General features: G+C 52.2%; 1 protein-coding gene across 3 annotated transcripts in view; it reads left to right on the forward strand.

Moving 5' to 3' along the window:
• TMEM63B (transmembrane protein 63B) overlaps positions 1–12,544 on the forward strand; it is a 94,860-nt gene that overhangs the window by 65,625 nt on the left and 16,691 nt on the right. For all 3 annotated transcript variants that reach the window (XM_030557201.1, XM_030557200.1, XM_030557202.1), the window contains 11 exons: positions 4,425–4,515; positions 5,578–5,615; positions 6,577–6,719; positions 7,175–7,226; positions 7,608–7,716; positions 8,302–8,372; positions 9,174–9,254; positions 10,220–10,343; positions 10,827–10,960; positions 11,136–11,273; positions 11,654–11,807. In XM_030557201.1, coding sequence (XP_030413061.1) covers positions 4,425–4,515; positions 5,578–5,615; positions 6,577–6,719; positions 7,175–7,226; positions 7,608–7,716; positions 8,302–8,372; positions 9,174–9,254; positions 10,220–10,343; positions 10,827–10,960; positions 11,136–11,273; positions 11,654–11,807 — 1,135 coding nt within the window. The remainder of the gene's footprint in view (positions 1–4,424; positions 4,516–5,577; positions 5,616–6,576; positions 6,720–7,174; positions 7,227–7,607; positions 7,717–8,301; positions 8,373–9,173; positions 9,255–10,219; positions 10,344–10,826; positions 10,961–11,135; positions 11,274–11,653; positions 11,808–12,544) is intronic.

Genomic DNA, 12,544 nt, shown 5'->3' on the forward strand with positions numbered 1-12,544 from the left:
TGGGCCCCTGACCTCCCTTGGGCTCTTCTCCATCTGATCCTCTGCCTGGTAGTGCCTGTTACGAGGGTCCAGTTTGAATGGCTCTATGTTTCTCTCTGTTCCTATTGCTGCCAGGTTTTCCCACTTCCTTCAATTCATCCCTCCTTTCCCCTTCCAGAGTTTTAGCCTGCTGGGACTCTCCCACTGTTTCTCTTCTTGGTGACTTCAGCTGCTCCTTTGGCCCACAGCTCCAATCTTGTCCAGAACAGCAACCAGCTTCTGGCTTATTTGTGAACAGCCCTCTTGGTCTTTGCTCATAAAGAGAGGCCTTCTGTATGTCCCACATCAGCCAGCCTTGAATGCTTCAGCAGCAAGCTGCCCCAGAATCTGCCATACCCAACTGCTATGTGGTTCAGGGCCAGTGCTGCAGAGCTGAGGCCCAGCTGCCACAGGGTATGCTGTATCCCAGCCATTGTGTACTCCTTGAAGCAGGTCTCTGCCTACTGGAGGCTTTCAGGGCTTAGCCATCTCCAGACCTCCCCTCTTCACTGATAGAACTCTCTGAGTGTCCTGCTGTTTTTAAGTCCCACCCCAGGTAATCACATGCTCCACCTTTGCTTCCTCAGCAGCCTAACTCCCACTTTCTCAAGCTCCAAGTGCATGGTCAGGTCCCCCACTTTGTTCTTTGGCCTCGTTTCCTTCTCAGCTGTGATGCTACTACTGCAAAGCATTCCAGGATCCTGACTTCCATCATCACCACCTCCTCTGGACAGAAATTACCTCTTCCTCTTCTATTACTCCCTGAACAATTTGCTTAATCCAGATAATTGGTGTGGAAAAGGGGTGAACAGAAAGGTGGCAACATTTGCCGAGTATGCGAAATAACTCAAGATAGTTTAGTCCAAAGCTGACTGCAAAGTGCCAAAGCAATCTCACTAAACTAGGGGGGTGGGAAATAGCAAATGAAATTCAGTATTGCGAAGTGCAGAGTGGTGCACATTGGAAAACATAATCCCAACTATACATATAAAATGATGGGGTCTAAATTAGCTGCTACCACTCAAGAAAGAGACCTTGGAGTCCTTGTGAATAGTTATCTGAAAACATCTATTCAGTGTGCAGCTGAGTCAAAAAAAAGTTTACAAAGTTAGGAACCATTGGGAAAGGGATAGATAATAAAACAGAAAATATCATAATGCCACTGTATAAATCCATGATACGCCCACATCTTGAATACTGTGTGCAGTTCTGGTCGCTCCATCTCAAAAAAGATACATTAGAATTCAAAACGGTACTGAGAAGGGCAACAGAAATAATTAGGGGCATAGAACAGCTTCCACATGAGGAGAGATTAAAAAGACTTGCACGCTTCAGCTTAGAAAAGAGACAACTATGGGAGGATATGATAAAGGTCTATAAAATCATGACTGGTGTGGGGAAAGTGACTAAAGAAGTGTTATTTACCTCTTCACATAACATAAGAACAAGGAATCAGCCAATGAAATTAATAGACAGCAAGTTTTCTTCACACAGTCAATCTGTGGAACTCCTTGCCAGGGGATGTTGTGAAGGCCAAACCTATAACTGATTCAGAAAAGAATTAGATAAGTTCATGGAGTGTAGGTCCATCAATGGCTATTAGCCAAAGATGGTTAGGGACACAAAGATGATTAGGGACACTAAACCTTCAGCTGCCAGAAGTATCTGGCAAGGGCCATTGTCAGAGAGAGGATACTGGACTAGATCAACCATTTCTCTGACCTAGTATTGCCACTCTTATGTTCTTATTAACCCAGCCCCCTACATACACTGTCTTCCCTCTGTTTTCCTAGCCCTTTGAGAAGGGGTTTCCAGCCAGACTCTGCAGTACGGACCCGGCTGAGGCTATGCAGCAAACCCTGCCGGGCCTGGCTTTGAGGAGCAGGGAAGGAACCTCAGCCAGACTTCTCCTTTAACCTGCCTCTGTGTTTCCCAGCTCTAGGGTTTCCAGTTTGAATGGGGGGCAAGCTGCTACTCCCACTGTGCACAAGCCCCCCTGCTCTTGAACCAGCTTGCAGAGGATGAGAGGGAGTCATGATGGAGGTGTGCAGGCAGGATCAGAGAAAACGGGAAGAGACACTCAGCATGAGGAGTTGGGGAAATCATGGAAGAATTTATGGAGTGATGCATGCAGTCTTCCATTCCCAGCTTCTCGTAGAGGTTTAGGGTACCCCCAAGAGTGGCCAGTTAGGGACCTCAGTGCCTTTCTCTGAACCTTTTCCAGTTCCGCTATGAGCTTTTTGAGATGGGGTGACCAGAACTGAACACAGTATTCAATGTGTGGGCATACCATGGCACTATGGTATTTTCTGTCTTATCATCTGTCCCTTTCCCAATAGTTCCTAACATACTGTTAGCCTTCTTGACTGCTGCTGTGCATTGAGCAGTGGTTTTCAGAGAACTATCTACGTTTACTCCAAGATCTCTTTCTTGGGGAGTAACAGGTAACTTAGAACCCATCACTGTATATGTATAGTTGAGATTTTTTTCTCCTAATGAGTGTTACTTTGCACTTAGCAACATTGAATTTCATCTGCCATTTGGAATGATCTTGGAAATGAAATATTTTATAATATTTTGCATTAATATATTTGCTACACTGTGTGTGTTTAACATACATACTACTACTTTTTTTTTTAATTCACTCTCACACCAAACCACTTATTCATCCAGAAGGACATAGGAATTGAACCATCACAGTGGTCCATCTTTTCCAGGATCCTATCTCTGACATTGTTCACTAATGCCAAGTGCTTCAGAAGAAGGTTCGAGAACCTCTCTAGGGGATAATTCTAGAACAGTGGTTCCCAAACGGGGGTTCACGAAATGTTACAGGGGGTTCTCAGGAAAAAATTCCCTAATGGCAGACAGAGCTGTCCCTAGGGACCCCAGGCAGCACAGGACCAGCAGCTTGGAAGCCCCTGGACTTCCAAGAACTAAGCAGATCAAAGCAAGCATCTCTATCACACTGAGGAGATTTAAACTTCAAGCCTCCTTATAAGAAATGGAAAGGGAGGTGGATATTTTTTGCTGTTTTTAAAATGAAATAGGCAGCTAGTGTTGTTTTTAAAATTATTATGAAGAACAAGTTTAAGCTTTGTTGTAATGTGTGTTGTTTACCTGAACTGCTCAAGACCTGAATGCTTGTGTAAGAAGAGTTGGCTTCTTAGATACCTTCATGCTGTTTCACATCTGATACTTCTTGATGAAACATAGGAGCCTTGTCTTATAACAGGCTTATTCAAAGTAATACAAGCTACGAAAGTGAGATCTTGGAAGAGTGTTGCCATTTTCATAATGTAGTAAAAAATAGTGTAATGATTAATAATTAATAGTGTGTAATAAGCATGTCATAAAAACAAATTTTATATTTCCAAGATCACTGCTTTTATAACTTATACTCAGGTAAAAGAGAAAATCCCTGGAAATACTCATTTTTAGGAGGGGGTTTGCGAGACTTGACATTATGGTGAAAGGAGTTCACAGGTTGTTAAAGTTTGGGAACCACTGTTTTAGAATAACCTCCCTGTATAGGAAGCCCTGGCAATTGACGATCAGCTGAAGTGTTTCTAGCCCTTAAACATTTCTATCCTAGCTAGTAACTGTGAGTTTATATTTATTCCTATAAATGTCTGTTTCTTACTGTCTTTTAACCTTGCTTGGCTCTTGTCCTCAATAATATCCTGTGGCAGAGAGTTCCAGAGGGTACTGTTCACATTGTGTGGGGTATTTCTTCCTTTCATAAGTTTTAAAGTTTGCCTCTTAATTTCCTGGGGCACCTCCCTGCTGTTGGGTTTTAAAGGGGAAAACTGGAGCTCCCAACCGACCTACGTGCTACTGACCTACCATTGGTTATTGTGTGTCCCTTTATTGGGTCACCTCTTATTCATCACCTCTCTAAACTAAACAGTCCTGACCTCTCCTCCTGTGGCAGTCTTTTCAGGCCCCTCTTCACTGGTGGGTATGGCTGTAATCTATTGTGTCCTCACTCTCTCCTGTGCATATGCACAGACTCGTCATGTTCTCTGAGACTGTGTCTGAGCTGCTGCAGGGTGTCTCCAGCCAGGCCTTGGAGCGAGGGGTTAGCAGGGAGAGTGGAAGGACAGGGAAGCTGCTCACACCTACTTCCCTCTGTCTGTCCCTGCGAAGGCCGGCAGAGCTGGGTGTCCGTGAGACTGGCCCTGTGCACTGCAGCACACACCCTGTACTCCAGTCTGAACAGTGCTGTCTGAGGAGGGGCTTTCCACTAACTGCTGTCCTTTCTGCTCTCTGAGGCTCTTCTCACTCCATCTCACCTGGGGCAAACTGACCTGAATTAACCTCTGACCTCCTGGGTGCTGCTGCCTGGCTGAGCTTCTCTCTCCTCCTTCGTTAACCCTTTGATTGTCCCCCCTCTGCAATTTCAGCGTGGCATCCGCTCTGCACTCCGACAGCCATGACCGCTATGAGCGCCTCACCTCCGTCTCCAGCTCCGTGGACTTCGACCAGAGGGACAACGTGAGTAGCAGCAAAAACTAATCCACTGCCTGCCAGCTGAGCAGCTGATAGGCCATCACATGTTAGCCAAGTCTCCCAGCCCCTGGAGAAATGGAGCAGTGTCATCATCCCTGTTTTGCAGAAGGGAAACTGAGGCACAGGAAGGGAAGCCATTTGCCCAAAACCACATGTAAATGAGTGAGGGAATAGAACCCAGGAGTCCTGGCTTCTAGTCCCATTCTCTAACCACTAGACAATACTCCCCTCCTAGAGCTGGGAAGGGAACCCAGGAGTCCAGGCTCCCAGCCTCATCCCTCCAACCAGTGATTAGATGTCTAGCTAGCAAACTGTAGATCCATGGAGAGGTGACTGGTCACATGGTGCTGGCTCCTCTTCACATCCAGCTGCTAAACCCCATTACAAGCTATATATCTACTGAATGTTTCCCTACTGCCCCTTTTCCTGTCAGAAGCAGCTCTGGTGAAATGGGATGGGTCTGGGTAGGCCGACAAATAGGAGGGTGGTTCCTGAGAGACATGCTCTCTGTCCAGGTGTGCACCATATCATGAGAAGCCCTGGTCTGGTTCCTGCTGCCTCTCTAGTCCATCATGTGTTTCTTCTCTCCTGTTTGATGGCTGAGGTGGCCCCTGGGGATGTGACCCTGCACTGGGACAGCTGACTTCCTGGCAGAGCTCCTGTGCTAACATTGGAGTCTACACTGTCCCCACCGCCCACTGTAATGTAGCAAAATGGCTGCTTTGACCTCATGATTCAACTGGGAGGATGACCAGCCAGTTGGTGCTGGTATTGAGCCTGGCCCGTGTCATATGCAAGCGAGCGACTGATGTGTCGGGAGAACTTGTGACGGGGTCCTACATACCTGGGCATTTGTGGTCTGTGTGCCCTTTTAGCTTCCCTTTCGTGGCAGGGGTAACCACTGGGCCTGGGGAAAACAGGGAAGAGGAGCCTTATATTGTCTGGGGAGAAGAGAGCAGTAAGGCTGGTCTCCTTGGGCTCTACCAAGGGGGAGTAGGACTGAGAGAACCCTCAGTAACCTGGGGCTCCCATTGTCTCTCCACACAGGGCTTCTGCTCCTGGCTGACAGCCATCTTCAGGATAAAGTAAGTGGCCCTTGAATCCAAGTGTTGGTTCTAGAGCTTAGCCACTGCCAGGGCCCAGAGACCAGTGCGGGCAGTGGAGACCTGTCACTGTGTGGTTGTTCGTTGCTTGCCATAGCATCTGGAAGCCCCACCTGGGCTCAAAGCCCCCTTGCACTAGGTGCTGTACAAGCGTGCAGTAGGAGACAGCCCCCGCCCCACAGAGCTTACAGGCCAGCTAGAAAAGGCAGACAAAGGAAGGACTGTTCTGTTTTACAGCTGAGGAATTGGTACACAAAGAGACTAAGAGTACGTCTATGCAGGCATGGTCCCCATTGCGGCTAGATGGATGCATGAGATCTGCTTGAGCTAGTGCCTAAAAACAGGAGTGTGGCTGCAACAGCACGGGCAGTGGCTTGGACCAGCCACCCAAGTGCTAGCTCACCTGGCCCCTGGGAATGTACACATGCCGCTAGCCCGCTGCGGCCACACGCTCGCTGGAGCCGAGCTAGCGCACATCTGGGAACTGCGCCTCCCAACGGCTGTCTTAAAGTCTGTGGGGTTGGCGCCATTACCCCCTCTGGCAGATAGGGATCTCGCAGGGGTTTAGGTGATAGTGGATTGCGTGGGCACAGCTGCCTGGCAGGCTGCCACAAGTGAGCCTCGCATCCTCATCCTGCAGGTGCTGGGAGCAGTTGCAGCAGGTGGATGTTGGCTAGTGGATTCGTGTGCAAGGCCAGACTGCAAGGTGCTGAGGTCCCTAACTGGCCGCTCCCTGGGCTAGGACTGAGGGCTCCGCAGCTCCTCTAAGCGATAGTGTCATTAGAACTCCTTAAGCTCTGGTGTGAGGGGCTAGTGCTCCGGGTGCTTAAGTCGCCGAGCGTGACCTATACGGGTGCCCCTGGCGCTGGGCACCGAAGGGCTATTGGGATTTGGCCCCGTGCCCTTATTAGGTAATGCCTCACCGCCTTTGTGTCCTTGCCAGGGACGATGAGATCCGGGATAAGTGCGGGGCCGACGCAGTCCATTATCTCTCCTTCCAGCGGCACATCATAGGGCTGCTGGTGGCTGTGGGCGTGCTCTCCGTGGGCATCGTGCTGCCCGTGAACTTCTCAGGGGACCTGCTAGGTGAGTGGGGGGAGGGTGGGCTCTTGCTGGCCCTCTTCCCTTCCCACCTTTGGAAGAGAATTAGCCAGCCCTGCTCACAGCAGCCGAGCAAGAGTCCTGGCGGCAGGGGCTGGTCAGCCCATGGTCTCTTGAGGTGAGGGAGCATCGCTTCCTGCCCTGGCCTTACAGTAGCAGCTGGAAGTGCCTGCTGGCAGGGAGGTTGTTGTGGGGAGAGGGAGTGGCTTTACTCTTGGTGAGGAGGTGAGTTTTGCTGAGCCCTCTCCCCCTTGCAACTCAGCCAGGAAAACTGGAGCCCAGAAACTTAACCTTTGACCCTTTAGCATTTCACGGGGCTTGCAGGGTGACTCTATTTTCCAGAGCAGCCCTGCCCTGCCCGATGTCTCCCCAGCCCAGGCACCCCAAACCATTAGCCTCTGGACTGAATTAAAGGTGTCTGTCTGTCTCTCTCTCTGCAGAGAACAACCCCTACAGCTTTGGGAGAACGACGATTGCTAACCTGAATTCTGGGTACGTCGAGGAGGGAGCGGAGCGGGGCCCTTGGAGTGTTTCAGGTGGAGCCACAGAGGGGAGCTGCCCCAGGAAGGCTCGGGAGGCTGTCCCAGCTCATTCACTCTGCAGAGCTAGCTCCCAGCCACTGTCTCCAGAACAAAAACCCCGGAGCAGCCTCTGGGATGCCACCACTGAGCCCTGCGCTGGGTAACAGCCTTTCAGCATGCATGTACCATGCCAGCCAGTTGGACTGTCCCCAGGTGCAGTGCCCTTGGCTGGCAGCCTGGCCCTGGAGGGAGCAGGGTAACTCACGTTGGCTGACTGGCCAGGCACAAGATGAGGGTGGGTTCACTGCACCGACCAGGTGGCCTTAGCTGAGTGGTGTCTCTCTGGTAACAGAAATAACCTGCTGTGGTTGCACACGTCCTTTGCCTTCCTGTACTTGTTGCTGACGGTGTACAGCATGCGTCGGCACACCTCCAAGATGCGCTACAAAGAGGATGACTTGGTAAGGCTGGCGTGGCCTCCGACCAGGGTTCTTTGCTCTTCCAGCCTCCCTCTCTCTGCCACCCCAGCCATGCCTCCCCGTTCATGCTGGGAGTGACTCCCCATGCAGGGTTCTTGCCCGCACCTCACCCGTGACACAACTGTAACAGTCCGAGGGTCTCCAGGGCCCCCACTGGGTGAGTTGAGCTGCAGCGGCGAGTATGCAATCTCCTGTCCCTTCCCACTAGGCACTGCCTCTGCTTGGTATGTTCTAGGTTCCCCCACTGAAAGCCACCTCGCCACCTACGGTTAATGCCCCCACCCCATCTCTGCTCGGGCAGCTGTTGTTAGAACCGTCTCACCAGGACAGAACCTGGGCTGGAGCCAATGTTGGCTATGTGTCGGGTTGCACCCATGCCAGCCAGTGGGGGATGGGAGACCACCTGGTAAATGTGGGATCCTGGGCACTGCCAGGAAAAAGTGAGCCAGTCGCCTGACATTAACCCTGATGTGGCTTTACCCCTTGGTCACAGCCTGGTGTCCTGTGCTGCCCTAGTTTGGGTTCCCATACTGCCCTCCCCTCCCCTGGCCCCTTTGTCTCTTCCAGGTGAAGCGAACTCTGTTCATTAACGGGATCTCAAAATATGCTGAGTCGGAGAAGATCAAGAAGCATTTTGAGTGAGTCTGTACATGCATGCTGGGTCCCAGCTTGAGCTACTATTTTTACTCTGCAGAAAAATTGAACTTTTTGGCAAACAATTAAAAACTATAAAAATTTAATAAATTTTTTTAAGCATTGTTTCATGGGAGTTGTAGTTCAAGTGCCTCATACCTACAATCTTTTACATGGGCTTGACTACATCTCCCATGATGCATCGTGAGTGATGTAGTCCAACGGGGAGCCTGGTTCGTAGACGAGAATGTGGGCATAAGGCACCAAAACTACAACTCCCGTGAGGCACTATAAGGGCATTTCTGAATTGAGTGGTTTTGGGTTTCAGATGTTTTGGGTTTTTGTCAAAAAATCAATACGGAAAGCAGCCCTAGTCCCAGCTCTTAGGGGAGAGGGAATGCTGAACCCTTCAGTGCCAACTCTTCCCCTGCAGAGATCCCTCTAGGCAGAACCAAGCCAAGGGATGTCAAGGGAGACGATGGAGTGGGGGGGGGGGTGGCCGAGGTACACCCAGACCCTCTCCGACAGTAGAGGACTCCCACCACCATCTGATTTTAGAAGCCCCACAATGAGACCCTGGTTCTTCTAGGGGCAAAGGACTGAAGAGGAGCCCAAGAGCACGGCTTTACAAGCAGGCACTCTCCTTCCCACCTCATTCCTCCATAAGAGCAGAGTGCGTGGGCGATTTCCCTCCACCCACCCAGCACAGCTCCCACCCACCAATCCCACCAGCTGCTGGAGGATTTGTTTGAAGTGCTGCTTTCCACCTCATCGCTAATGAGCGTGGGGTTGTTTCCTGTCCACAGGGAGGCGTATTCCAACTGCACTGTGCTGGAGGCGCGGCCCTGCTACAACGTGGCCAGGTTGATGTTCCTTGATACAGAGAGGTAAAGTCAGGGGTGGGTATAGATGGGGGGCCCTCCAACAGGCCTAGACCAGGAGTGTTGCAGATAGCACACGGGATGCATCTAGGGTGAGACTCTGCAACAGGAGGGTTACAGAGAACAGGTCACCAAAAAAATGCATGGGGTGGTCTCGGGCTAGTCCTTACCTAGGCCCTGTCTGCACCACTGAACAGCTAAGGAATTGGGGACTGTTTGACTCAAGTGATAGACTCTGCTTGAGGAGTCCAGGGCTGGGATAGCTGGGGGGCTGCAGGTCAGGGCAAAGGGGGTTTCGGCAGAGCTGTGTGTGAGAAGCCCAGGACTTTGAGGAAACATTAAGCATTGGTATTGGGGGCATGGAAGAGTGGAGTAGGGCAGAGCTGAATTACCTGGGCTGCTCTGGGGTTATCAATCTGCTTGTATGGCCCGCACCACAACCACAGTGTCTGAACCGCATAGATCATAACGGATTTGACTCTCAGCCGCTCTGTGAGGCCAGGAAGGATCAGAACTGAGGCCCAGGGGCAGTGACTTGCTGTAGTCACACAGTGAACCTGGGATTGTCCCACACCCCAGCGTGGTGCCTTAAGTGTCCGTGACGTCATTAGTGATGTAACCCCACCTTTGGACTGTGCAGCTGTGCTTCCACCCGGCGAGGGAGGGGAATTAGTTACACACTCCTAGAGGCCCTGATTATTCACCCTGGTGTAATGAAATCCCAGCAGCCTCTGCTTCAGCCGAGTGGGAACCTTCTTAAAAAATATATATATACGAGATTCACATACGCAGAGAGAACCCCTGCCCCCCACGCTCATGTCTGATCCGTCCCCCAGACTCCCTGGGCTCTCTGCCAGCACCCTCCCTGCATTCTCACACACTCTCTCCCTGCTTGTTGCCCCGTGGTAGTCACTGCAGGGGGAAGGGCCTGTCTGAGCCTCTGCTTCCCCTCCCGCCTCCTCCTCTTGCAGGAAAAAAGCAGAACGTGGGAAAATCTATTTCACCAACCTGAAGACCAAGGAGAACGCCTCGTCGATGATCAACCCCAAGCCCTGTGGCCACCTGTGCTGCTGTGTCATCAAGGGCTGTGAGGAGGTGCGGGGGCAGGGGTGGAAGGGCACTAGGCAGTAGCATGAGTGGCTTGGGGGTGCTGGGAGACTGCCCCCATGCTGCTCCCAGCCGCCATATAGAGGAGGGCTCGGCCACCAAATCCTGGCTTACCAGCATGTTGCTGTCCTCTTGTCTGCCCTTAGCATCTCTGGGGACCTCCAAGGAGAGGAAGCTCATTTTCCTCCGTTGTTACTGTCCCTGCTGCTCCTTGCTAAACAGCCCCCTAATCCCAGCTCCCACCTGTTTGCCTCTTTAACTCTGATTCTTGCAATCCTAATACCAAGTGGAGTTGATGCACCAAGCGGTTGGTCCGGATTAGCCCGGTTGTGCCCTCCACCGCTGGCCATAGCACAGGGGAGGAGCGGTGTCACCATGCCCTCTGGGGGCGCGACCGGCCTGGGGCCCGAGAGGGCAGCAGCCTGGTGGGGTTGCATGGCTCTCGACTCTGATCCGCGTCCGTGTGTCCAGGTGGAGGCCATCGAGTATTACACCAAGCTGGAGGAGAAGCTGAAGGATGACTACAAGCGGGAGAAGGAGAAGGTGAACGAGAAGCCTCTGGGGATGGCCTTTGTCACCTTCCACAACGAGACCATTACGGCCATGTGAGCACAAGGGGCCCACCATGGGACTAGGGAGGGGATGGGAGGGAGAGTCACTGTCATTTGCAAGCAGGCATGTGAGGGGCTAGAAACAATGCCCAGGATCCCCTCCTGATAGCCTGGGCTCAGCCTCCCTGTTCTCTCTCTCTCTCTCTCTCCCTCTTCCTGTTGCTTCCAGAATCCTCAAAGACTTCAACGTGTGCAAGTGCCAGGGGTGTGTGTGCCATGGGGAGCCCCGGGCCTCTTCCTGCAGCGAGTCCCTCCATATCTCCAACTGGACCGTGACCTATGCCCCCGACCCACAGAACATTTACTGGTGAGCAGGCCGCGCAGCAGGGCTAGAGAGGCACGAACAGCCTGGTAAAGGGAAGGTACCGTCAGGGCTGTGGGCCTAGTCCAGGAGTGCCCTTGGCAGCTGGGGGCTCAGAAGAGGGAGCATCCCCAGTGACAGGCCCAGACAGCTGGCTGGAGGGATTAGCTTCCTCTGAAACATCTAGGTGTAGGGTCACAGCTTAGCTGGACCATGGGTCTGACTCAGAATGGGGAGCAGTGGGATCTGGGTGGCTCTAAAGGGGATTCAAGCCTTTGAAGAGTTAATGTCCTGGGCTCTGCCCAGCACAGACCAATGTCTCTGGCTCCCCTCTGCCTCCCCCATGATCCCCTCCTGACTGGCTTCCGCACCCTGTCTCCCCCCAGGGAACACCTCTCCATCCGGGGTTTCATCTGGTGGATCCGCTGCCTGGTTATCAACGTCATCCTCTTCCTCCTCCTCTTCTTCCTAACCACTCCCGCCATCATCATCACCACCATGGATAAATTCAACGTCACCAAGCCCGTGGAGTATCTGAATGTAAGGCCTGCCAGGGGGACAAGTGCAAGAATGAGGAGCCCTCCGCTTCCTCCTGTCCCATCCTGTGGCACAGAATGGAACAGCCCTGGGGAGGTGGGGGTGGGTCACGAATGTGCACTGGTCCCTCCACCTCACCTATCTAGACGGGCTAGGCCTGGCCCCATCAGGCTGAGCAAGGTCCCTACATGTCTCAAGTGCTCCTATGTGGGGAGGGGAGAGCCTTGTCTACATCACTGCAGTGTGGGCACTGCTCTGTTACATGAGGGCAGAAAGCTGCCAGACTCCCTGTCCCACCTCCTGAGCTGCGGCACTACAGAGCCTGTTGGAGTAGAACGGAGAACATGTTGTTGGAGCCAGAGTGTTGGAGGTGGCTGCATTTGCAGGAGAGACGTGAGTGGCCAAGGATTCTGCCTGGGACCCTACAAGAGGCCTTGAGAATCCCTCTCTTGTCAGAACCTGGGCAAACAGGCAATCCCCACTCTCCCCAGGGACTACCAGGCTCTTCAGCCAGCAGCCAGCGCTCAGTTTTGCATGCATGGCAAGTGGGAGGAAATCCTGGCTGTCCCTACCATAATGGAGAGCAAGAAAACACTCAGCTGATGTGCCAAGGGACCAAAGAGTTATGAGAGCGAAGGAAAACTATAGGGCATACAGTGATTGCATTAGGCTGCCTCTACACTTAGGAAAATCCCCAGCCCGACAATCGGAGTAGCTGCACCCTGACAGATCCCTACATG

This window comes from Gopherus evgoodei, chromosome 3 (assembly GCF_007399415.2).
Source record: "Gopherus evgoodei ecotype Sinaloan lineage chromosome 3, rGopEvg1_v1.p, whole genome shotgun sequence".
NCBI lineage: Eukaryota > Metazoa > Chordata > Testudines > Testudinidae > Gopherus > Gopherus evgoodei.